At 39.0% G+C, this 26,056-nt stretch overlaps 1 protein-coding gene across 3 annotated transcripts in view; it reads left to right on the forward strand.

Moving 5' to 3' along the window:
- Nucleotides 1-1,882: 1,882 nt before the first annotated feature.
- Nucleotides 1,883-26,056, forward strand: part of DHX35 (DEAH-box helicase 35) — a 32,907-nt gene continuing 8,733 nt past the window's right edge. For 2 of the 3 annotated variants that reach the window (XM_050907556.1, XM_050907557.1), the window contains exons 1-17: nt 1,883-1,999; nt 4,309-4,442; nt 4,821-4,913; nt 5,770-5,847; nt 8,148-8,252; nt 9,527-9,588; nt 10,214-10,283; nt 10,847-10,906; nt 12,952-13,064; nt 13,415-13,511; nt 14,621-14,779; nt 16,004-16,214; nt 17,969-18,093; nt 18,881-18,935; nt 24,011-24,106; nt 24,500-24,594; nt 25,202-25,279. In XM_050907556.1, the coding sequence (XP_050763513.1) occupies nt 1,960-1,999; nt 4,309-4,442; nt 4,821-4,913; nt 5,770-5,847; nt 8,148-8,252; nt 9,527-9,588; nt 10,214-10,283; nt 10,847-10,906; nt 12,952-13,064; nt 13,415-13,511; nt 14,621-14,779; nt 16,004-16,214; nt 17,969-18,093; nt 18,881-18,935; nt 24,011-24,106; nt 24,500-24,594; nt 25,202-25,279 (1,671 nt within the window). In that variant the 5' untranslated portion in view covers nt 1,883-1,959. The remainder of the gene's footprint in view (nt 2,000-4,308; nt 4,443-4,820; nt 4,914-5,769; nt 5,848-8,147; nt 8,253-9,526; nt 9,589-10,213; nt 10,284-10,846; nt 10,907-12,951; nt 13,065-13,414; nt 13,512-14,620; nt 14,780-16,003; nt 16,215-17,968; nt 18,094-18,880; nt 18,936-24,010; nt 24,107-24,499; nt 24,595-25,201; nt 25,280-26,056) is intronic. The other variant, XM_050907558.1, reaches the window with a different exon arrangement.

Consider the following 26,056-nt stretch of genomic DNA (forward strand, 5'->3'; position numbering starts at 1 on the left):
GCTAGATTTTTTTTAAAAAGACCCATTCTCCATTTCTGGAGAAAAACAAAAAACCCCAAATGAATAAACTATCCTCCCAAACAGTTGTATATTGAGGCACTGAAGTTCCAGCAGCCTGCCCATGCAGAAACTCTTGTTAGTCCAACCACGGCAGCTGTGGCAAAAGCAAAGGTACACCGTTTCTCAAGTTGTTCTTGAGGCTCGTGCTACTGCAGAAAACTCGGGTACATGCTTGCATAAGTGTCTTGTGGGTTCTGGGCTTCAAAGGGGAAGGTTAAAACTTAGCTGGGGAATTTCATATGGGTCTCTGCTAAACATCAGCAGGATAACATTAAATTGGACATGTGGAGCTTACAAAAATGGTATTTATGGCCAATGCAATAATGTAGTGATTAGGATACAACTGATCTGTGCCCTTTTTCTTCTGTGCTTACAATCATGGAAATATAATAGTTCTGACTCTCCTAATCTGTAAATGTTCGATAGTTTATAGTTTAATAGTCTTTCATCCAGATGTAAAGAAGTTTGAAATATGAATTTTTATTCTTAACTATATTTTCCATAAACACAAAAAATACAATGTTGTACTCTATGCAAAATATTGCTTGTGCAATCTTATTTTCACAATAATATCTGTATACGTTTTCTCAAATATAAGTTTTTAACTTTGTTATTCATCTCATTACTTTAGTAGGCAACTCTTTCCATGTGCCATTAGTAGGGCTTTTTCTCAACAGCTACTAATATACTGATGATACAAAATACTGTGATAAAAGTTGTGTTTATTTTTGATAGAGTGGACTTAATCTGAAAAGTACATGGAAATAAATAGCTAGAATTTTACAAATGTCTTTAATTATAACTGAATAACCTCTTTTTCAAGTGGTTACCTAGAGACTTAGCATAACAAGTGACTGTGGAGGTACAGCGTTGTGAAGTGCAGTCTGTGTGAATCACCACAACCGCACTGCTAGCGTGTCAAGTTATTAATGAAGAATGAAAATGATTAAGAAGAATATAAAATGGGTTTAATTTTTTTTCCTTAAGCATGAGTTTGACAGCATTACAAAACTTATTAAAAGCTGTTTATTACTTTCTTTTTTACTCCAGCCTGTGCTTAATTAACTCAAAGTCTACATTAAATTTGATTCAGTAACAACTTTCATGGGCTGTAATGAGCCTGTGGTAGGGCACAGCTGGGTCTTTTAACTGTTACTATAATTGTTTTCTTTCTAGTCCTTCCGCTGCCTGGTGTAAAGTGCAACAGCTGTGGTGCACACGGTGTGGAGGCATCCTTCATGTGGAGAAGGGGAGCCATTAGCTTTACTTAAATTAATGAGACAAGGACTTTTTGGAGGCAATCTTTCAATCCCGTTAGATCCTAGGTTCTCCCCCAGGTTACACACTTCATTTTAGTAACACGAGTAGCATCTGGAGGGCTTGGCTCAGCCTTATCCCCCGGGCCTGTGCTATCTGTGTTTCACTCTCCTCCTCCTGGCTCGGAGGGAAGGCTGGGTTTCAGCCACACCTGAGGACGATTTTATCAACCGGGTTTCCTCAGCAACATCGCTTCTTTGTGTCTGACTAACAGCACGGACCTTACACGTGGTGTTACAAACTGGGAGCCATTCTTGCCGTTAAGATACGGAAACGTCCAAAGCTTCAGCCTTCACGCCTTGCCCCAGCGGCCTCAGTGTTGCTAGCGGACAGGGCCCTTCGCCTGCCTTCAGAGAGCGGGGGCAGCGCTCCGCTCTCCCGCCCAGCGCCACCAGCACTCCGCCGGGAGGCGGCTTCCCTCAGCAAAAGCCCCTCGCACGGCTGCGCCGAGGGTCGAGGCCCCGGCGCGGCGGAGCCGCCTCAGGGCCGGGAGCGACCGGCGGGCCCGCTCCGGGCACCACGGCAACGGACGGCGCGTCACGTGAGTGCCGCCGCCGCTTCCGCTTGCCCTCTCACCCCAAGATGGCGGCGCCCGTGGGACCGGTGAAGTTTTGGAAGCCTGGTGAGGGGGCGCGGCCGGTGTGGGGAGCGGCGGTCCTGGGGCGGCGGGGGGTGTGCGTGTGAGAGAGTTCCTTCCCGGGCTGTCTGTGGCGAGGGCCGGAGCGAAAGCCGCGCCGCTGCCCCCGGCAGCCGTCGGGTGTTGGGGGTCGCGCGGATTTTAGACGCCGAGGGCAGCGGAGAAACGTGCTGTGCCTCCGCCGCCGGGGCCTGGAGGGCGGCGAGGTCTGTGTGACTCCAGCCGGGCGCTGCCCGGTACCGGTGGTGGCAGGGGAGGGGACGGAGTCCGCCCTCAGCCCGCTGGGGTGGGGGTGGATGGTTCGCCGGGTGGGTGGGCTGCTCTGCGGGGGGGGGCTCGACCGGCTGGAGAAACGCGCAGGGAACCCCAAGAAGTTTAACAAAGGGAGGTGCGAAGTCCTGCCGCTGAGAGGGAATAACCCCGGGTGCCACACACCAGCGAGAGCAGCTCGGCAGAGCTGCGGGGACCTTGGGGTCCTGTGGGCGGCAAGCTGAGTGTGAGCTATTGATGAGCCTTGGCAGCAAAAAGGTCACCCGCATCTGGGGCTGTGTGAAGAATAGCGTTGCTGTTAGGTGGAGGGAGGTGATCTTTCTCCTTAGCACCGGGAAGATCATACTGGGGGTGATCTGTGGGCTCCCCAGCACCTGGAGGACATGGACTTACTGAAGGAGATCCACAAAGTGAAGGGCGACAAAGATGATTGAGAGATTGAAGCATGCGACATGCAAGGGGAGGCTGAGAGAGCTGGGACTGTGCAGACTGGAGAAGAGGAGTCTCAGGAGGATCTTTTTGATGTATGTAAATAGCTGATGGGAAGTGTAGAGAAGGTGGAGCCAGACTCTTCTTGGTAGTGCCTACTGATAGTACAAGAGGCAATGGGCACAAGCTGAAATATGAGAAAGTCAGCTTAAACATGAGAAAAACCTTTTCTACTGCAGGAGTGATCAGGTTCTGGAACAAGTGGTCAGGCAGGTTGTGGGGTCTCCAACCCGGCTGAACGAGGACCTGAGCAGCCTGCTGTAAGTGACCCTGTGGTAAGCAGGGTGTTGGTCCAGAAGGTCTCCAGAGCTCCCTCCCAGCCTCTGCTGTGCTGTGGCTCTGTGATCGTTCCCTCAGGCTTTGGGCAGTGTGTACCTTTCCTTTCGCTTATCCCAAAGGGGAGCTTGGTGGGTCTGAGTTTGGCAATTTTTTTTAAAATTGGTCACTGTGGTATGGTATGCTGTGGTTTGCAAAGCTATTCCAGAGTCAAATTAGTTTAGCAAACAGCTTCTTAATCATTTGAATATTATAGTAATATGTGTGTATATACAATATATATAGTAATATGTTGACAGTAGTGTATTTTAAAAAAAAAGCATAGAAAATGCTGCAAAAGAAAATCAGTGGGTGATGAGAAGCAATATCTGTTAATTTTGTTGGTTTGTCAAGATCCAGATATTCAAGTCCCTGGTTCTTAACTTCCCCATCTGTGCTGGGGAGTGAATAGTTATTGGAATCATTGCTAATCACTCTTAAAGTTGGATCAATTTGCTATAAAACTTGCTTGGCAGCTTTGAATAGGGACTAACTGTTTTTAAACAGTGGAAAAAGTGGGAAAAGCCCAAACAAGCAAATCCTACAAAACAGGGGAACCTTTCTCTTTGCTCTCAGACTTTCCCAGTTGAATCTGCAACTGGAGATGATGCATTCCATTATTGAGATGAGTTTTTGTTTCTAATTCACTTGCATGATTCAGCATTTTCAGTTGTCAGTAGTTTTATGGTAACCTGCAGCAGGAATAAATCAAGTTTCAGTTACTGAGGTAAATTCAGATGTGAAGCGAGTGGCATATCTCATGAGCAGGCAAGGTTGAATGTTTATACAGTTGATGTTAGTCAAGGGAAGTTCTGTTACATGGCTGACTGGCTGGCTTAAAATCCATGGACATACTTCTGAGAAGGATATTGAAGATATATCCGAACTGTTGCACAGAAAAAAAGAAAGTTCCCAAGATCTTGCTGTATATTTTTCCTATGTGCTTTTTTTTCTTCCTTTATCTTCTTTTAAAAATTCAAATACTTATTCCCATTAGATTTTTTCTTTTTTAACCAACAGGAGGCAACTATTTCATTTGAAAGAATTTCTGCGTGTTTACTGTTAGTTAATATTTTTATTATTTTCATAGAAAAGTTAGTCATTTGATATATGCTGCTACCCATGATTCCTCCTTGTAAGGAACATATTTATTTTGGTTGTATTGTGATACACTAGACAGAAGTGTATTCTTCCAGTTAAAATTAACTTATGTCATCTAGGCACGGAAGGTCCTGGTGTCAGTGTCTCAGAGGAGAGACAGAGTCCCGCTGAGAGTAGCGGCATAACCGTCATCTATAATCCTTATGCTTCCCTTTCTATTGAACAACAGAGACAAAAGCTGCCTGTTTTTAAGGTACAGAAGTTCTTTTTGGTATATTAAGTCTGTTGTATGATGTCTGGCTCTTACGTCTTTTTTTTGAAAGAGCAGTATAGAATCACTTTACAACATAAAATAATAATTTTATGACCTTTCTCTCTTTATTTGTTGGAATTGATTGTCCTGTTCGACAACTGTTACTGACAGTTTTACAGGCTTTGTAGATTGTATGTTATTGACTATATGTTGTACGTGTCACTTACAGATTTTAAAGAACTGTTTAGCTTTTGGCAGTAAACTCCATGTAAAATGAATTTACTGTGTCTGTTAGAGATGTAAATATTGTCATTTTAATTAGTTTCTTATTTTTGTACACATCTCGTTTTGATACTTAAATGTCATCTTCTCTTTCAGCTAAGAAATCACATACTTTATCTAGTGGAGAACTATCAGACTCTGGTGATTGTTGGGGAAACAGGTTGTGGGAAATCAACACAGATTCCACAAGTAAGTGTCGGTTTAACTTGGTAAAATCAAGGATGCCCTCAGGGGATTTTACGTGAAACATTAAACCAGCAACCCAGAACTGCACTGTGAGAATGGAATTCTCCTGTGCTTGTATGTGTGACCAAAAGGAGAGAAATATAAGGAGAAAGTGGCAGGAGCTGGTATATCTGTAATACAAAACCTTCTTCCACTACAGGAAAGGACCATACACAACAAATAAGTTTATGCTGGTACAATAGTGGTCGCTGTGCTATAGTAGGTGTTTATTACTCTGTCAGAATCACGTTTTCATTCTGATTCTCAAATTTTTTTGAGAATAAGTTTTTAAGAAAGAAAAAAGGTACACTTTTCTTACAAACTTTCCTCTTGGAAATTTTTGGAATATTGTATTTTTTGTGGTTTTATAAAATTTTCTCTTTTGTGACAGGAATGAAAAAAGTCTGAGCATGTTTCAAAGTTAGTTCTTGATTTTAACTTAAAAAATTGCAAACTAATGACGAATGTCATCTGCTTCATTGTGAGCACAGGACTTGTGCTGCTTAGCTTTTTTTCTTAAAGGGGTTATAAAATAAAGGAAAGAAGAAAAAAAAAATGAAGTAGTTCAAAAATACTTGAGACCCAAAGAACTGCTCTTAGATGCTTTCTGAAAGTGTAAGTGCTTAGGAAGTAGATATTGCACTATATTACTTTTAATGGTGAGATTAATAATGCACAAAATGTCTAAGTAACTGATTTGCCTAAGATCATTCATCAGTTAGTGTCAGAACCAGGAAAAAGCACGTAGTGCAGAGAACTAACACCTTGCTGTCATCACAGCATGACCAATTCATTTCTTATCCTCAATATTTGTTTGCAGTACCTAGCAGAAGCTGGCTGGACAGCTGAAGGAAGAGTTGTTGGAGTGACGCAGCCTCGTCGGGTTGCTGCTGTTTCAGTGAGTTTCTCCGTGTCCACATTTTCCCGGTTTGTTGTCGTTACAACCTCCAGTTTATTAGCAGGTTTTGCTGAATAGCAGGAATCACAACTGCATGAGCTCCTGAATGAATAGGTGTTTCTGCTTATCTTCCTCACAGAATTGCTGGTACTATACGCTGAATTCAACCTGATTAGTAGGTCTTGCCAAAGATTCCAAGTCCAGAGTTGCAGATGTAGAAGCTTTGAAATAAAATTGAGTGGTATCAGCAGAACTGTGTACGGAAGTTAGGGCTCCGCAGGGTTGAGCTATGATTGACTCTGGACTAGAACTGTGATTGTGTGACCCTTAACTTCTTTCACAAAGTAAAGTAGTGATGTAAATCTGTGTACGGTAACAGATAGCCCGTGGAAGAAAGAGGAGGTTGTGTACCTCTTCCTAGCAATTCATACCTAGTTTTTTTTGAATCTTTTTTCTGTGGTTTTTTTTGTTGTTGTGGTGGTTTGGTTTTTTGTTTCCCCTTGTAAGAGTGTCGGGGAAAAGAAGAAACAATTTTATTTTGAGAAATCTTTTCATGTACATAGTATGTCTGGGAGAACCTAACGTCAGCTAGATGTACTATGAGAGGAAGAAGATGAGATGCTGAGGGCAACAACTTGTACTCTCTGGTAGTAGTCTGCACAGAAAGCATCCAGTGCTCTTTGTCTTCATAACTGCTGTCAAACACTGACTTGGTGGGCTGAATTTTCTGCTGCAGCATTCTTTTTGTACAGAAAACTGAGGTGCCATTTTGTAACCCTCATTTTGCCTCTTCTTTATAAGGTATTAAATGGTACCTGCAACAAATCACCTTATGCCTCTGGTAAAAACGTAATAGACTGAGCAGCTGTACAACTTGCTGTTTCATCTCATCCAGTATTCTTTGACCAGATCGAACATGGTTAAGGAAACAGTCTCTAGCAGTGATCCGCATCTTGTGCTTTGGGCAGTCTGCCTGCAGTGTCCTCCCTTTTCTCCTTCATAGGACATCCAGCTGACAGTGCACAGTTCTACAGGAGATGTGTATACTGCAGTGATTTTTTTATGACAAACTTACTTCTCTTTTCCCTTTCATGTCTCAACACATTATTTTTGAGCCTAAAATAAAAAGGTTACTCAAGGTTAGGGCTTAGTATATGGACATAGTAAGATTTTTCTTTGAGAACGCTGTTGCAAAGTGCCTGGACTGTATGGCTGTTGCAGGGAGATGAGAGATATAGTTGCTGTTTTATTGCTTTGTCTTGAACTGAAAGTGATCTTTTATTTTAATAGGTGTGCTTATCTGCTTTCCCATCTAGAGTATGGGGGTTGTCAGAAGTAAAGATAGGTAGTTGCAGAGGCATAAGGCATAGTTTAGAAATTCCTGAACTTCTGCTTGCTTTACCCAGACTGACAATTATCCTGAATGCTTGGGCTGAAAGTGATGGAGTGATAAGATTCCAAGTGAAATCATGAATTCACTGCTTGTTGGTATGGTTTAGAATGTCACTCAAATGACTGAAAGTAGCTTGCTCTTGGAATTCTACTGGGACTAATGTATGTATTGTGGAGTTTTATTGTGTCTTTAGCTATTAAATATCTTTGTAACTTGCTGAAACCATGGCCTGATAATACCGAATATTCTGAATAACTCATTCATAAGTCTGAATAACTCATGATTTTTAGCTAAAGGAGCTATTGGCTTAAAACTGGCCCAGGGTAATACTGTTCCAAAAATTGATGCTGCTTTTAATTATTCTGCCAGTTCTCTGTCTGCTTTCTGCATAGAAAATTCTGTATTATGAAAAGTACAGTAGCATCTTTATTTAAAAAAAAAAAGTCTGAGTAAGTTCAGGGACAGATCAGCTTAACTGATAACTTTTTTCTGCGTGCCATATACCTGTACTCTTTCCCTTTTTGCATGCCAGCTGTGTTCTTAAATTGCACTCCCACGGTTGCTGGTAGGTGGTCCTTCCCCAGTGTTGTGACTGGTTGAGTGGCTGCCTTTGTAGGTCTGTCAGAGTACTTAGCACAGAAACGTACCTCTGTAGCCTTCCTGAGTAGAAGCAGTGTGAAACAGATTTATTAAGTTACACTAAAACATTTTAAAAGTATTTACCACTTGTATGTTCAGTATGCACTGTTATGTCGAACAGAATTTTGTGTTTGAACGAGAACAAATAATTCTTTGGAAGCACTAGCTCTGTTCCTGTTTTGATGCCAGTTCTCTATGGACAAAATAATGATACAATGAAGAAGTGTGCTGTGAGCTGTCTCTTATTTATAAGAATCTCTTTTCTCAGGTTGCAGGCCGAGTTGCTGATGAAAGAGGTGCAGTGTTGGGGCATGAAGTTGGATATTGTATTCGGTTTGATGACTGCACGGATCCACAGGCTACAAGAATTAAGGTGAAACATGAACAGTATGTGGTTACTCTGAAAGGGTTAGCTGAAACTCTTCAAGCACTTCTGCAAAATTAATGACAACCTTGTGATGGCCAGTAAAGAGAATAGATAGCATTTCAGTTTTCCAGGTGGGTACCCCAAAAGTGTGCTTGAAATGGCTGTGGCTATCCAAACCATAATAAAACGAGTACGTGTTCTATTCTGCTAGTCTGGCAGCCACCATTTTAAAACTAAAGGAGATTTTCAAGGTAGGTATGGCCAGATGTTGGTACAGTGCTAGTGTGACCTGATACGTCACTCAAAGTCACAGTGAAAGGCTGCAGTGAATCACAGCTAAAGTATCCTCACCACCCTAAAAATAGATTTTGATTAAAAGCGCAGATAAAACATGGGATGAGTAGGCTAACTGAGAGTAATTTGATGTGGATTAAATAGCAAGCTTTGCAGCTGTTCTTGAGTGCTCTGAGCAATATTAATGTTGCTTGTGTTGGTACAGACGAGAGTTTGCTTTAGTTATGCTGGAATAGCAATGATGATGAATGAGACAATTTACTTTTTGATTTTTTTTCTGAGGCTAGTAGCCCTTTTAAAGTGAAAGAAATGGAGATGCTTGTTATTAAATGCAGCTGAAATCTTTTTTTTTTTTTTTTTTTTGAGTGTGATGATTAATCATTTCGAGTTGGAAATTTGGAGGTTTTTACTGCGCACACCAGTTCTTGCCTAGTTCAAGGCCACAGTTGAGTCCCAGGTCAAAACTACTGTTTGATGGCTACACAAAGCTGGTGGGTTTCCACTGGCTACTGGGAAGAAAGTATTAAATTAAAATGTTGCATTTTGTTGAAATGTTAAGGTTTGTGTTCTGGTCAGAAGTGTGTGATAGATACTAAGTAGCCTACTTTGAGAGGGTCAAGACTGGATTGACACACAGGATGTTATTGGTAGAGCAGATTTAGCCATGTTACAGACAAGAGTGAAGAAACTTCTATTGCCATGTTCCAGTGCTGCCAATCTGTTGTTTTTTTTAATACAAAAATAACTAATTTTAAAAAATGCAGTACTGATTAAAAAGCCATCACTCTGCTTATCTCTGGGTTAGCACTCAGAAATACGTATTTGGCTTCCATAGCTGAAAATGGATCAATTTAATAGATCATTAGAAAATTAAAGGCAAGGAGAAATTCAGGCAAAAGCCCAGAAAATCATCTTTAAAAATCACATGGGTAATCAAGACTACCTGATAGGGTTTTTTTTACATTTTTCTTTGCATTCACTTTCAGTTTCTCACCGATGGTATGCTGGTGAGGGAGATGATGGCTGATCCTTTATTAACAAGATACAGGTAAGAAAACATGGAATGAATGCTTGCTGAAGTGTAATTTGGTAAACACTGCATTTTTTTTTTTTTTTTAGACCGAGGGTGGTTATTACAAATTAAATATCAAAAGATGTGAAAATTATTTTAGGAGTTTGACTTCTTTGTGTTGTAAAGAATGTTAGAAAATCAGTTGATCATTGCAGCACCAAACCCGGCAAGATTTGGTGCTGTGGTTTTGGAACAAAAGCTAAATGGGCCTCATGAAGTCTGAATTGTTTCATTTACTAGTTTTAAATTAACTTTTTCTTTCTGATGCTAATCAAATAAAAAAAAGAAAAAATCAACACAGGCTATTCTGGTATCCAGAAAACCTATGCAGTACAGTAAAGATAGACCTTTTTTCTTCTACCCCTTTCTAAAAGCTAGCCTGAATAAAAAACAGTATGTATGTACCATGTAGTGTTATCTACATTTTTCTCCCTACTTCGTTGCTGTGCTTTTTCTAACTTCCACAGTTTTCTAAGTGGATGTAAACAGTAATAGTCCAGCAATGGATTTCAGATAATGATATTTCTAGAAGACAGGAAGACACTGATTCTAGTGTCAATCAAACCTTTACTGAAATCTTATCTTTCTACTGTATTCACAGTGTCCTCATGCTGGATGAAGCCCATGAAAGGACTCTTTATACAGATATTGCCATTGGCTTACTAAAAAAGGTTGGTTTTTTTAATGTTCTCTGTAACTGTTTTCATTGTCATCCTTTTTGTTAAACCTCTGATCCTGATGGCTGATTAGTGAACCCATTTGAGAGAGGGTGATTTCTAGTTCCTCATCCTACAGCCTATTGTACGTACCCAACTATTCACTTTAGACATCTGACACTCAGGATCCTCTATTTCCTCCCCCCGGTGCTGAAATTTGTCCTTAGATGATATTAGCAAAAAGGTAGTCTTCATTCTGCTGCTGCTGATCATGTGAAGTGATCTGATAGGGGGTTGTTGTTGACTTTCAACCTTCTAAAGATCTGACTCCCATCAGAAATTAAGAGTAAGCTAGAAGGATTACAGACTGAATGCCCTTAAAATGAATATATAAAACTCCAGTCACCAGGTTGTTAGATTTGTGGGGTGATATGGGTGCTTCAGTTCATCAGCTGTCTTGTAGTTTCGAAGTATTTTTAAAGAGAAGTTATGGGTAATCTGGATGCTCTAAAACTTGGTCCTAGCCTTATATCTCAGAAAACAGTTTTTACTCTGGGTGTTCTTGGTCTCTGTCCTAGGTTCAAAAGAAGCGTGGGGATCTTCGACTGATTGTGGCTTCAGCCACCTTGGATGCAGAGGTATAGCTCACAGATTTGGTTTGAAATGAAGTGACCTTAAGTGGCAGCTCCGCTTCTATTTACGTACAGTTTATCCTCTGTGCTGCTTGCTTCTTGTGAAGCATTACTGCTGTTTGAGTGGTGAAGAAGAGAGGAAGGAGCGCAGGAAAAAAATCTGCTGTAGTTAGGTGGCTGTGTTTGGTTTTCATTTTTTATTAGCAAACTTTTGGAAGTGAATTTAAATATGAATTTGCTTTTCATATGTCGATGCCTTTTTTCCTCTTATTGGTATTGTTATATAAAAAGATGTTCTCTTGGCTTAATCTAGTCTAGCAAGAGACGTTGGTTTAGCTCTGTTTTGCTGCTAGCAATAATTTGAGACAACCATAGACCAGTAAAAATAACTGATAAATGAGTAGATTTAATTTCAGTGAGATCTTACTAGTTCCCTGATTGACTTTGTGGCCTGTGGAAACTTACGTAACTTACTAAAAACGTCGTTAATTTAATTTGGAGTAGGAACAGAAGAAATGCTCTCCTAGATCAGAACAGTGTTTCCTCCAGCCCTGTGTTCTGTCTGTAGCAGCAGCAACAATAGGAGATGCTGTTTAGGGAGAGCATATGAGCCTGTCCGCCTGCTGTGGGTCTGTTCTCGTCGAGCTGCCTCAGCATCCGCAGTGGTTGTAATGGAGATATTCGACAGTACATTCCTGCTGTTTCCTTCTAGTGTGTGTTTATGGACCTGCTGTTTGTTAATTTGTCGTTGAATCTGCTTAATGAAGCTTGTCTCCAGGACATCATGTGAGAGCAATTTTCAGAAGTTTGCCACTTGCTATATAATGAAGTACTTTATTTAATTTCTTTTAAACCTGCTAGTTTCATCAAGGACCTCCTAGTTCTAGTAGTGTGGGGTTTTTTTTTTAAACAAAAAACCCAAAACCAGTTTTACATTTACTTTGTCTGTCACCTTTGATTCTGTAAACCTCAGCTGTGTGTCGTCTCAACCTTCTGCTCCCCAAGCAGAGCCCCAGCCTTTTCAGTCTCTCCTCATAAGGCAGCTACTCCATCTCCTTTGTCATGTTCATTGCTTTTCTCTGTACTTTTCTGAACTCCACTATGTCCTTCACGAGATGTGATGGTAAAAGCTTGCATGTAGCACTGACGATGTAGGTGTACTGAGATTTCCTTTAGTGGCAAATATCGTATGCCATAAATCTTCGTAGTATGCTGTGCTTTGGTAGTACTTGCACTACTATGTATTCTGTACGTTATATTATTTTTATATATATATATATAACGATAACATTAAAATACTTTGCCTTTGCAAAATTTTAACTGCCAGAAATCATGTTTCAAATAGTTTACAGTTAATGTAAAAATAAGTTAATAGGAGCAAAATTATTAGTATGGCTATATAAACATTTGTTTAAATACAGAAAGCTTATGGTATCTCTATAATGGTCATAAAAGTTGACATGGATTATTTGGGTTCTTAATGGTCATTCTTTTGCTATTGGGTATTTAAAATACTTCATGGCAATAAATCTAAATTTATGAAAGTGTCTGGCAACGCATAAATCAAAAACTTACATAAATCAGCCTAACTCTGCTTTTACAAAGTAAGATCTTGGTGTTCAGTAAGAGCTGGAAAATTTACTTGCTCATCCAAAAATGTATGAGAATATGCAAGCCCTACCCAAAACTTTTAGGACCAATCGTTTCTAAGGTCTTCTTAGCTTTGACTTTGCTACCGTTATAGATCCAATAAAAAGTTTATATATCTGCTTTTTCCAACTGTATCAGCTGATCTAATTAATTTTATTACCTCTTTTCAATCTTTGCTTCTCAAAGTAATCAACATGCAAGACAGTGTATTTGTGCTAAATGCCTGAACCCCAGACAGAATAGAAGGCACAAAATCAAACTTTAAAATTTTAAAATTGGCACTGTCAAATTTATGAAGAAAACGTCCAAGTAGTAGTAATTTAACTTCTTCATGTCTTTAGGTTTCTCCCTCAATTCTTTGAAGTATCAGACTGAAAGTGTTTGTTTTTATTTCAATGTAGAAATTCAGGGATTTCTTTAATCAAAATGATACTGGTGACCCCAGCAAAGATACCAGTGTGATCCTTACTGTCGAGGGGAGAACGTTTCCAGTGGACGTCTTTTACATACAGAGGTGTGTTCCTGTTTGATCTTGTCAGCGGTGATTAGGAGAGTGTGCAACTATGGTATCATTTTGTCTAGGTTAGAGCTCAGAAATTCCCAGACCAATGGTAAGGAGGTGTAACATTTAATTTGGGAAACATTTGGATATTGCTTATAGCAGCAGACATGTTTTTAAGCTTAGTGTAGTGTAAAGGAAAAAAATTAATTGCTGAAAGCTGATTCCCAAGGATGCATCATGAACTAAATGTGGTATGGCTGATGTATAGTGTCCAAAACCTAGCTCTCTGTTTGTTCCTTATAGAAGAGAGGTGTCTGTACATAGTTTTCTGCTAATGTCTCTGCTATTTTGTCTCCCCGTAGTCCTGTTCCAGACTATATAAAATCAACTGTGGAAACTGCAATGAAAATTCACCAGATGGAGAATGATGGTGATATATTGGCATTTTTAACTGGCCAGGTATAGACATAAGTGGTTTGGTTTTGGGTTTTTTTTTTTTTGCTTTATGGTGCTGTATTGTGGGCTTTGCGAAGCTGCCTCAGTCTCTTGCTTTCCTTAGCTGTGCTTACTTTAATCTCATTAAAGATGACAAATATTTCTGCGTTGATGGGAGCAGAATTAGGCCAGTCCAAAAGGCCTGTAGAAAATGTAAGTATGGTCTGGATTTATCAAAGCTAGTGATGGATGATAGTTTTTCTCACTTAATGCTGTATGCTTTCGGCCTTGTTAATAAGTGGAACAGTATGTGGTTTTTTGGTGCTAGTCATAGCTACGAAGTTGACAGTGAGTCATCATTAATAGTTAAGGCAAATGGAATCTACATTTGTTAGGCTTAACATCTGAAGGCTTTGACAGAAAAACAAATTGCCGTGAAATAAAAATTTACTAGTCTCTTCTGCTCTATTTATGCCTGTCAGCTCACTTTGCAGCTGAGAAGAGTAAGTGGGAGGTAGCTTATAATTTTTCCAGTGAGGAGCTACCTCGAAGAGCTTCAATAACATCTTGCATATTTTCAGAATAAATTCTTCATCCCCATTATTGATTTGACTTTGAAAGAGTGAATTGGGTATCTGACAAGGCGATGTCTGAACATTTTGTTGTCTGTGTTTCTTAAGAGTGAGATGCCACAGTTGATCTCTGAGATGAAATGTGAAGTTGAGCAATAAATGTTAATACTGTTACTGTGTCATTCCTGATGAAGACCCACAGCATTCTTCACAGTCAAAATAGATTGGCCTCCCATTTTGCTCTCACAAGTTGAGATACACGGGGAAATATGCCTGCTTCCTCCTGAATTTTGTTCAGTCCTTCCCTTGTGATTTTTCTCATGTATTTGTGACATTGTCTCAAATAACAAAGAACATAAATATTTACATGTATATTTATTATGAATATCAATTTATGTAAGGATATTACAAAATTGAGGAAGCTAGTCAAAAGATCCTGCAGTTTGAACAACTAAAATTATATTGGGATTATTTTGGTGCATTTTTTGTATATAGGTGACAGCTATGTGATACTAAAGTGAAATCTCTCTCATTCTGTCCCCTGTCTTGCTCTGGCTCTAGGAGGAAGTGGAGACTGTTGTTTCTATGCTCATAGAGCAGGCTCGGGCCCTTTCTCGCACTGGAATGAAAAAGCACCTCCGTGTTCTCCCCATGTATGCTGGGCTGCCTTCTCCTGATCAAATGAAAGTGTTTGAGAGAGTTTCTCACAGTGTCAGGAAGGTAAGGCTGTTGTGTATGTCTCAATTTCTGCCACCCAGAAGGGTGTCTGTGTTACACAGATTGTATATATCAGGTTCACATCATGAGACTATTGCAAACGCTTACTGAGGGAGACTTTCTGCATCTCCTAACACTGCCTGTCAGTTTTCAGACTGTGAACCAAGAACATGTTCTCTGGCTTCCCTTTTCATCTTTGATTAGTCCTAGACATGTCAGTTCTAACTCTCCTGCCTACCTGAAGTCCTCTACTTTCACCTGTTTTTATTTCTTTTTGTGGTCTAAGTGTCTATGGCTGTTTTCCACCAGTAATGGAAAAATTAGTGACAGAGTGGGTAACTGCTGTATTTTCACCTAAGAAACAAGTTAAAACTTGCTTGATTTTAGTAGAAAAAAGCTTTGTTTTGACTTCTGCGAGTTTTGTTCGGATATTTAACATCACAGAACTATATAATTAGTCATGATTAGCGCTTTCTCCTTAGGCAGAGCCTGTGTTGGGGCTGAGATAAGCTGACAGAATTACACAGGGGTGACTTCTTATAATACTTGTGCCTCCTGGAGTCTTAACAAGTAAAATTGTTCATCTGGTGTTGGAGAACATTGAGTATAAATACTACTTTTCTCTCCAGGATATGACATTAGTCAATTAACCTTCAAGTTTTACTTTTTAAATTTTGGATGAAATAAGGATTAAATTTCCCTCTGTCGTCTGGGAACAATTATTTTTTAATATTTTAGGACATGTATATAAGTATATCTCTGCAGGAATAGTGAACATGGAACGCTTTATCAACTCTGTCCCTCTGCTATCCCCTGCCCCGTTCCAGTGTTACAAGTAACAGTTCAATATAACTGAGAAGCAGAAAGAAAATACTTTTAGTTCACTACATAAGAACATTTGATTTACAGTCAGTTAATGTTTCTCTGCAAACACTGCCTATGGTTTTCTCTGCAAACGCTGCCAAGTTCTTCTACTTTTATGAAGAGAATAAATTTGAATAAGAAAGTGACTGTGAAACTGTAAAAACTGGGCTTATTTCAAGCTGACGAGCACTTTCTGCTGCATGTACTGTATCCTTTTGTAGCCTAGAGTGTGTTTACTGGAACTGTTGTATCTGAGATCTTTCAAGTGGCTTGTGTTGGAGTCCTGGTGCACTGATGCTAGGGCTTGATAGTGTAATTGAGGTTGGGAAGTTCACAGTATCCTCGTTGTGTCTGTATCTGTAGGTGATAGTAGCCACCAACATTGCTGAGACCTCCATCACAATTCACGGAATTGCATTCGTAATTGATTGTGGTTTTGTGAAGCTTCGGGCCTATAACCCCAAAACAGCCATCGAATGCCTTGTGGTGGTACCAGTATCTAAAGCTTCAGCTAATCAGAGAGCAGGGCGTGCTGGACGGAACCGCTCTGGAAAATGTTACAGACTTTATACAGGTCAGTAATTTGATGTGTAGGGAAGGTGAACTTGCTGGTGTGACTTGCATTTTGTTTTACAGTGGTTTTAGTATTAGATAAAGAAGAACAAAACTGTATTTTTTTTTTCTGTCAGCGAGAGATAGAAATTTCCCTCCATTATTCCTCTGGCTTATTTAGAAATACATTGTTCATATGTGCTAAGCATTGGACACTGAATCCTTTTGTGAAACAGAAACGTAAACTGAGCAGGGTAGGTGCTACGAGATGGTCAGCAATTGCAAACCTGTAATATTAATGCAGCTCTGGTGAGTCTACTAAGAAGTTTATCTTTTTATGATCTTGGTTTCTGAGCGGTTGCTTCAATTTATAATACCCACCTATGATGCCCTCTTCTGTGACTAAAGTCTCCTTTAGACTGTGTATCTAACAAAGGACTCTGGAAATCCTTTAGATAACCGAGGGAAAACTTCTTTGTGTCCCCTTTTTCATAGAAATAGGTGCCAACCCCAAATGCTTCTCTTGAATCAATGGCCCTGGCACTGTACAAGAATTACTGTTACAAATAAATCTGTTGGCTGCCTAGCAGTGTTCAGAAAGCCGCAATCCAACTGTCTCTGTTCTCAGCTGTTCAGTGAGAAAAGGCATTGCAGTTGAGCACTGCCATTGCTTATGTGCCTCAGGTTCCCTCTAGTTTTACTGGAGCTTTGAGACTTAGAGAGATCAAGCGTATTCTTTTAAAAAGTGTGTGTGCTTGCCAGCAGTTGCCATGTTAAACAAAGACATGATTTATTCTCTAAATTTTTGTGTCCAATAAGAATCAGGAGAGAATGTCTGCTGCATAATATACCAAGGTTACATAGCTTTTTGAGTATTTTACTGAAGAAACCATGACTACGCTGAAGTTATTTTTGTATGCTCAAGAGCTAGCCTAATGAGTGCTTTAAGAAACATTTTAAAGGAGAGAAAAAAAAAAGAAAAAGAAGAAGGTGCACTGAGTGGACAAACATAGAGAAAACATACACTCTGACTTAGGGAAGGTCTGAGATAGACCAGAGATAGAAGAGGTTTTTTTCTAGAAATGAAAATAATTCAGGTGAAAATAATGTATTTCTTGTCTTGATTTAGAGTTTTAGATCAACATAGGGATGCATGTGCCTTTTTCTTTACTGCAAAAGAGTTGGTTAATGGAGGGTGCAGGGATTTTGACCTTATATGAAGTATTTTTCCAGACTTAGACTTTATAGTGAACGTGCTTTTAAAAAGGTCTTGTTAAATAAATCATTTTTCAACCCTTAGTCTTTATTTTAAATATGCTTTTTAAACTTCCTTTTGTTTGAGTAGTTACTAAAAATAGTGTTTTTTATACTGAAAGCATGCTGGTTTTGAACTTTTCCATGTCCCTTCTTTAAAAAAAATGCTTTTTTGTAGTATTGCACCCTGCCTTTTACTTTCTGATAAAAATATTAAACAGAAGAGAAATAAAGCATTTCCAGAATTCTGTGAAGAATTTATAAGGTTTCAAATTGAAATATGGGTGGGTCAACTACAGAATCAGCAGTGTAGCCAAAAACATTGCATTCTCTATTTAAATTTGAGTATCTTAAAATACAGTAATTGGAGAAAGATAATCTTTGAGTTAGAGTTCTTTTAACACCTGTTAAGTATTCGTACTTGATCATTTTAACTTGAAATGGGTATGATTCTGTCACGTTGACTGCATAGACTGGGAGTTGAAACTCGGTCCCAAATTGCTTTGTTTTTTCCCACAACAGAGGAGGACTTCGAGAAGCTGCCAAAGTCCACTGTTCCTGAGATGCAGCGCAGTAACCTTGCACCTGTCATCTTGCAGCTGAAGGCTTTGGGAATTGACAATGTGCTCAGATTCCCCTTTCTTTCGGTGAGTCCTAGGCTGTAAAGTCTGTCATCTTTCCTTAGTGTGAAGAAAGATCAGTAGGTGACTTGTTGATAACCCACAGAACCATTTACCAGTAACCGTTGCCCTGTTAATTTGGAAAGCATAACTCATTGTCCGCTATTGGGCAGCAAAGTATGTTTTGGGGAATCAACTAGTGCAAGTAATGTGTGTTCCAACTTAGAAACGATGACTGTTTGTATTCTAGAGTTTGCTGTTAGAAGTGTTGAGAAGTCGAGGAAGGCCTAGAAAGACAAACTCTGAGATTCTGCAAAACTGTAACTGTAGTCCCTTTGCACTGAATTTATGAAGAAAAAGGAAAAAAATGATATCTACAGAACTAAACCTGCGCTTGTCTGTCTTGTTAAAAAGAGCAGTACCAATTTTTAGATTTGCTTTCTGTAAAGTTTCTAGCTACTCTTGTATTGGTGTGAAAAACTAACATGGCAGCATCAGAAGAGAAAGTTAAGTAATTGTTCTGATTGCCGCTGGCATCACTGTTGGACAAAGCAAGTATGCCTTTTCTAGCTCGGATCTTGAGAGCATCGTAGTGATGATGCTGCGCCTGTCGAGATGGTTTTGAGTCTCAGCACTGGTGGTCAGTGGACGGGTGATAGGAAGAGTCTGAGAGCTCTTTCTTCATTTTGCATAAGTAGAAAGGTAGGTAGTTAGAACTTAAGGATTTTGTGAAAGAGGAAGATCTGAGAATTTTTGTGAAAACTCGTGTATTCTGTGATGATAACTTTAAACAATGCACATTTTTTCTTCACAGCCACCTCCTGCACAGTCAATGGTGCAAGCTTTAGAATTGCTGTATGCTTTAGGAGGTGAGAATATTATGCTTTGCTTTATTTATGGTTACGTTACAGGAGTTATGAAAAAAATTGTTAATTTGAATTTGGTGATTGGATGGACGTTAATCAAACTTGCATTTGAGAACTGCGCTTTGAGAAAGAGAAAACGCAGCCTTGACTGGTGGAAGCTTTTTGTTGGTGTGTTTTTTAAAGTGTACCTCAGTCTCCTCTGAATTTACTTTCTTTTCCTCTGGTTATTTCAGAGAGCTAAGCAAGCAAAAGGCAGCAATAACTTTCTGGGAGGAACTAGAAATCTATTGGATAGAGTATAAGTGAGAATTTTACTGTTTAGATTGGGCAAACGTGTATTTTATAGCTATCTTCTGTGTGTTTCCTTGCACCATCATGGGAGGAACCAGCTATTTGTCCTTGCTAGGAGCAGGGCTCTGAGCTGATGAGGATGTTGGCTTGATTCTCTCAGGCAGATCCTCTGTTTGTGTTTCTTCAGTCCTTACAGAGTGGTATGAAGATACAAACGGGGTTTGGATGCTAATTAGACCAGTACATGAGTTAGACACTACATTTACCTGCATCCAATTAGATAAGTTGGTAGATACTCAAGCTCTTAGCGTGATGATCTTTCATTTTGTGTTGCTGTGCTAGTGATGGAAACGTAGCACTTGCAAGTATAAACAAAAAAAGTTGAAAGTAAAGGTTTGACATCTCTTTCATGATCAGACTGATTGTAGTAACCTAGAATTTAGCAAGCTTATTGCTACTTGTTTATTCCTTGGTCAGACTTTAAAAAACATAGTGTATCTATTTTAAATTTTTCTGTTAGCATGTTACATCTGATCTTGATGTGTATGTGCAGGAACTCTGCCTAAACATCATAAGTAAAATCTGATGCTTGATTTTGGGAGAGGCCAGTCACTGGATGCTAGACTTAAACCCGATAGAGAGTGTGCTTCCCTATGGCTTAGCAAGTGTCACATGTTAGTTTTCAGACCTTCTCATTGATACAATTTTGAAGGTATGACTGACAGAAGTTATTAGGAGCTAATCTAGTTATAATTTTAAAAATGAGTTCTAGTCTATGTCTCTGCTCTGAATATAGTACGGCTTTTGGCTAAAAGGCTGCACCTTATGTAGTGTAGTGCTATTGATGTTAGTGTTGTTCGTCCTGCAGCTGAGACAAAGGTCAAACCTGTTCTGGTTCTATTAGCTGTGAATACATGATGCAACCACTAAAAAAAACCCCCTGATCATTCCAAAAGGCAGCACATTTCCTCCTGGATGAACTGGAACTACATTTCTCACACTCAATATGTTTCAGTGCACAGCCTGCTTGCTCTTCATGCTTTAAATGCATAGGAGCTTATTTACATGCAGCTGGCAAAGAGAGCCTGCTCTAGTTTTAGTATTGAACTTTCTGGATATGGACAAATGAACAGATACACACAAACTTCTAATGAAAAGAAGAAAAAGCTAGTCTAACAGACCCTGAAAGCATAATTCTTCTATTTAGCTACTTAATAGAATATATTTTTTTATTAAGTTCTCTGAATTACTAATCAGAGCTTGTTCTCAAATTCAGTAGAGAGTCTGAACAACACTTTTAGTCATATGGTTTAGTTTTAGGTAGTCCTGCAAGGAGCAGGGAGTTGGACTCGATGATCCTTATGGGTCAGTCCCTTCCAACTTGAGATATTCTATGATTCTAAATTTGTTCATTTTGGTTTTATTCATTATGCCGCTGTTGGATACCTATAACACTCAAATCACACTGTAGTAATATTTTTATATGCAGTTTTCAATTTCTTTTTGTTGTGGTGAGTAGAATGTATGCTGTCTAATTTTGTTTATAGGAAGAACTGTTATATTCTTGGGTTTTTTGACAGGTGTTTAATCTTTTTGAATGCAACAAACTTAAGCAAAACAGAAACTTGACACGAACAAATAATCAAAATGAAACTCTGACTTTAACTCAGTGTTTGTAGTTAATTCAAAGCTAACAATATTTGTTCCATAATGTAAACATGAGGAAAAGGGTAGTGTAAAGGAGATTGTGTGAATTTTGGAAGCTTCCAGAGGTTTGTGGCTGTTTTTACATCACTTAAAAATGCTGTGTTGTAACTTGTGGCAGTCTGCTCTCTTCTTATTCTCATGGAGCTGTAACTCTCTGCTTGGCCATGATTTTGCTCTGTGCTGATTCAGTTCCATCTTGCAAAGGAGAGTTTCACTTAAGGCACTTGGTTCTTGGCAGCCTTTTCAAGCTTGGAACAAGGACCTTCACAGTGGCTCAGAAGCATGTTGCAAGGATGAATTCAGAGCCAAAACCACCTTAGGGAAATGGAGAGGAAAGGTCAATAAACTCACTGATTAGCTGTTTGATGTTTTGGCAAAAGTGTTACGCTTATGGTGGCTTCACAGAAAAGTACAGAGCTGTTACTCTCTTGGCTGCCCAGCTTTTGTAGCAAAGCAGAGAAGTGCTGATCTTGGTGTTTAAGATGGAAAGAAATGTATGCGCATGTGTGTGATATACAGATTCGCTCTTCAATTTTTGCTGAAGTTTAAGGTTTTAGGTGGTTTATTATGGAGATTTTATGTAAGTTGCAGAGGTGAAGCTGCCTAAGCGTTTGCAGGTGCAGTAAGGATTTAATTTCTCTTACGCGAGTATGAACATGTATTTCATCATTTGCATTGTAATAGCATGCAAATGTGCAGTTTAGGGTCAGGACCCTATTGTGCCAGTGTGGTGCCAACAGAGAAACTTATGCAGAGCAGATGCTCTTAAGGTTGAGATAGTTCTGTTGAATAAACACATCACTGTTTTTAGACTGATTAATTTTACAGCGATGCAAACTGATTACATCAGGAGTATCTCTTCTCAGCCTTCTCTTTTGATGCCACCTTGAAAGTCTGAGTTGTCAGTTGGAGTTTATTGTTTTTAAGCATAATGTAGGAGGTAAATAAGAAGGTAAAAAGTGACTTTATTTTTAGCTTTATTTCAGATCCAACATTTTGTTGAATATTTGTAAGTTGTTGCCTGTCAGAAACAACCACTCTACCTGAGTTTAAAATAGCGTGTTTTAATCAGTCAGCCCGTCACATACTAGTGGTTGTTACTTGGAACTTTTTAGTGCCACAGTACTTGAATAATCTTTCCTGAGCATGTTCAATAAAAATCTTTGCAGTATCTTTTTCTAAGTTCTCCAATTTCCTATACGTATATATGGATACAGTGGCTGCTTCCAAGATTATTTCAAGGAAACTTTTACCTGTTCCAAACTGGTATCTGTTGCAGGCCTTTTGTGTATATTCAGGCTTACTCCTGCAAAGATGTCTGTGCCCAAGCTATATACATATCCATGCGAAATTGCATGGAAATTTGTAGGATTCAGCAGAATCCAAAGGATTTTGGCTTGATGCACCTGTAGAAAGTTAAAAAGATGGTAATTTCTCCTTTTTCCTACTTAGGAATGGAGTTGTCTTTCTGTAGATGAAAGACGACGTATTCTAAGCTATTAATTGTGGTAGCACTTAAGCTTCTCATGTTGCACTGGTCAAATGAAAGCTATCATACCTTAATTTTTGTAGTTTCTGTGACTTTGTGTTTAAATATATTACTTCTTCATTTCCTGTAAGCTGCCTTTTGTACCTGTTTCTGAAGAAAATATTGTGATATTATGTGAAATGCCTACTAGGTTTTGTTGAACAGTGTAGGGGTGTGGTGAGTGAGTTACTACATTGTCATAAGTGAGATGATAGTGTATCAAATAATAAAGGAAAGTAAACACTTGATAGAGGTATCTGTGGTTTTAGATATGCTGACATGAGTTATAGGAGATCTCATTCCTTGACTTGATTTGTGGTTTTGCTTTTCTCTGTGAAACATAGCTGAAGTACAGCTGTGGTTTTTTTGCCACCACAGTTTGACAAATAATATGTTTATATAATGCGTGGGCCACAGTTGTGTTTCCTCAGTCCACTCTGCTGTGGTTATTTATGCAATCTACAGTGCCCCAAAGTCCTATTATTGGGCCCTTGTTAATCCCTCCTTGTGTAGCTTTTCTCTTGTGCTCTGCCTCCTTGTCGTACCTCATACAACTTGGCTTACTTGCAGTTTTCTTTTCTCTTTCAATTCTCACTCTTTGCTGCCTTTTTTACCAAGCTCTTTTCTTCTTATTGTTTTCTGTGTCTGTACTCTTTTTTTTTTTTTTTTTTTTAAATTCTATTTCCTATGTCCTCTTGGAAAGGAAATGCTTTTCCATTTAAATCGTTCCCTGAAAATTCAGTATAGTGCTCTGGATTAGAATATGAGCCAGTGGTTTGCATGGGTAAACCTTACTGCAGGTGTTTGCTGTAGGAAGCCATACAACTAAAATGGTAAACATGCAGGGTTGCTCAGTGATAACTGGGAATTGAAAAGCAAGCTGTCATGCCTACCTCCTGCACCATCTCCAGTAAAAAGGTTACACTTGGAACATGGCTGACAGTTTAGTTATTGATGCATGAGGCAGACTAAACTGTAGAGAATCTTCATCAGCTGTACATCTCTAGTTTAGATTATATTAAAGTTAAATTATTTTTCTCCATGACCTAAGCAGATGACTCAGAAAAATGACACCCTATCCCAGCCGACCCCCAGCAGTGCTTCCTGTTTCTACAGTTATGCCTGTTCCATAATTATGCCTTTTTTTATTCTCATCAGGACTCCTTCTGCTTCCTGTCCCCATGAACAAAGATGTGGCTAAATACTTAAAAAGGAGATGCATAAGTCTAACAGCTAATAGGCATTCTAGCCATTGCACTGACTTTGACTGCAGGTTTTCTACATCATTGGCAATAGCAATGGAACTTGGTCAAAATGAAGAAACTTGTGTGTTCAAGTGTGTTTGGGGAAAAAAAAAAAAACGGTGACCCATGGGAGAGTAAATGGATATTAAGGAGTGCCTTTAAGCTTTGTTATATACATTCAGCAACTCTTAGGTGCATTTGCTATATTTTAGCTCGTAATTCTGCTCTTTAGTACACATTAAATTCTTAAAGAAGACTTTCTGTGCTATTTTGCCTGTATCACAGCTACATTTATTAATATGCTGCAGGTTTGGATATGCACTGCCGTTTAACAGAGCCTCTTGGAATGAGAATAGCAGAGTTTCCTTTGAATCCTATGTTTGCAAAGATGCTTCTGGAATCAGGTAGGAGGAAAAAAAATCATATTTTCTTCGTCGTCTTATGTTGAGCAGAGGACGCTGCCTTTTGTAATTGTAGTGTAGTATTAGACATTTTCTAACCTTGAAACAAACTGTATGCTTCATCTTGGTATGGTGTTTAGTGAAAAGAATTGGTTAAACTCATGGACCTCTCTAATAAATAATAAGTCTAACACATTTAACACACTAATAAGTCTAACACAGTTGTCTCTTAAGTTTTCCATTAAAACCATTCACTGTTACACTAAAAAAAACCCAGGAGTTTAGCTATTTTGTTTTTATATACTATAAAGATATATTCTGCTTCTTTTCCTTTTTATGGGGGTAAGTTGAATGGAAGAAGATTTCCTTTACTGAATTTCTCCACTTACTCCTCAGGAAATTTTGGCTGCTCCCAGGAGATTTTGACAATTGCTGCCATGATGCAGATTCAAAACATTTTTGTGATCCCTCCAAATCAAAAAGCTCAGGCTGTAAGTTCAGTTGTGTCTCATTTTCTTTTTGTTAGTTCCACATTTCTGGATTTCTGCCAAGTATTTTATTGATACCCATTACAGACTGCAAGTTTTGTATGAAAATGAAGCAAGGTCTTGAACTGTACCTATTGGTTATAGGTAAAAGAAGAAACTGAGTAACAGTGGGAACCTTGGACCCCTTTACCAGTGTTAGAAGCCTCCTTCTGAGGACCAGAAACATGACAGGTTATAAACCAGTATTGGTCAGCGTAAGGGTTTGCCAAAAAACTCAAAGCTCCCCAAACCCCACTGCCTTTCAAGAGGAACAAAAAAGAAAGTGTTAGGATGTAGCAAATGCTTAATAGGTAGCAGGAGCCTAATTTTAATGCATCCTTCTCTTGGATTTTGGGGGTTCATTTTCAGTTCATTTTTCTAATTTCAGTTTTAGAAGTGCTCCTGAATATAGGTGGGCTAGTTAAATAATGCTGTTGCCTAGAGGAACTACCCTATATGGTAAGAATTTTAATAGTCACCAGGAAATACGGAGATGATGGGAACTGAGTGTATTGGACATGATTTTTGCAAAAATCAGTCTGCCTATAAAAATATATTTCTTCTTCTCTAGGCCAGGCAACACAGAAAGTTTGCTGTGGAAGAAGGTGATCATCTCACTATGCTTAATGTTTATGAAGCCTTTGTCAAAGTAAGTCAGTTCAAGTGTGTGTGGATTTGCAGGAATGGGAAACACTTGAGGTCCTCAGTTTTGATTCTGGAAGTTCTGGATATAGCATCCTCAAAGCAGAGGACTTACCAAGTCTATTAAGTGATAATTCTGCTTTAAAAGATATTCTGGTCATATTTTGCCACAGACCTTCTGTAATTCTTCTGAACAGGAAATAGAAAGAATTTGGTTTGGGTACAGCTTGGAAGTCTTATGGGTAGACAACTGTATTTTCAAGGAGACTGGGATTTTTGAAAGGGCCTAGGAAAAACAGGTATCCAAATTCCAAATGAAATTCATATTCTCTCATCTTTTCTATAGATGTATCAGACTTTTACTGATTATAAACTGCATCTAAATCTAGCAGTCTTTTTTTAAAAAATTGCCTCATTGATCATCATATCCTCTTTTTCAGTGATCTTATGTATTTATCCTAAGGTTTAACACCAATCTTAATACTTCTCTGTAAGCTGAGGTTTTATTAATGGTTTTGAAGTGCTATACCTATTTGGGAGAAGTATATTTTGCTGGTATAAAGCACTTCTGTAATAATATATTTGCAACAGTGTTGAGTTGAAGCAGTATAACCACTCAAGTGTTCAAAAGACGATTTCCCTCTCCCCAACCCCAAAGCAATCAGTCAGGCACCAACTGAAATTTTGCTGTTTAAATTTTATATCTGCCTAATTCTCTTAGAAACAGCCAAATGCCGAGGGTCTTGGAGTAAGTGCTGGCTTCTGGAGAAATAGTTCTTTACAT

Source organism: Gymnogyps californianus, chromosome 17 (genome assembly GCF_018139145.2).
Source record: "Gymnogyps californianus isolate 813 chromosome 17, ASM1813914v2, whole genome shotgun sequence".
Lineage (NCBI taxonomy): Eukaryota > Metazoa > Chordata > Aves > Accipitriformes > Cathartidae > Gymnogyps > Gymnogyps californianus.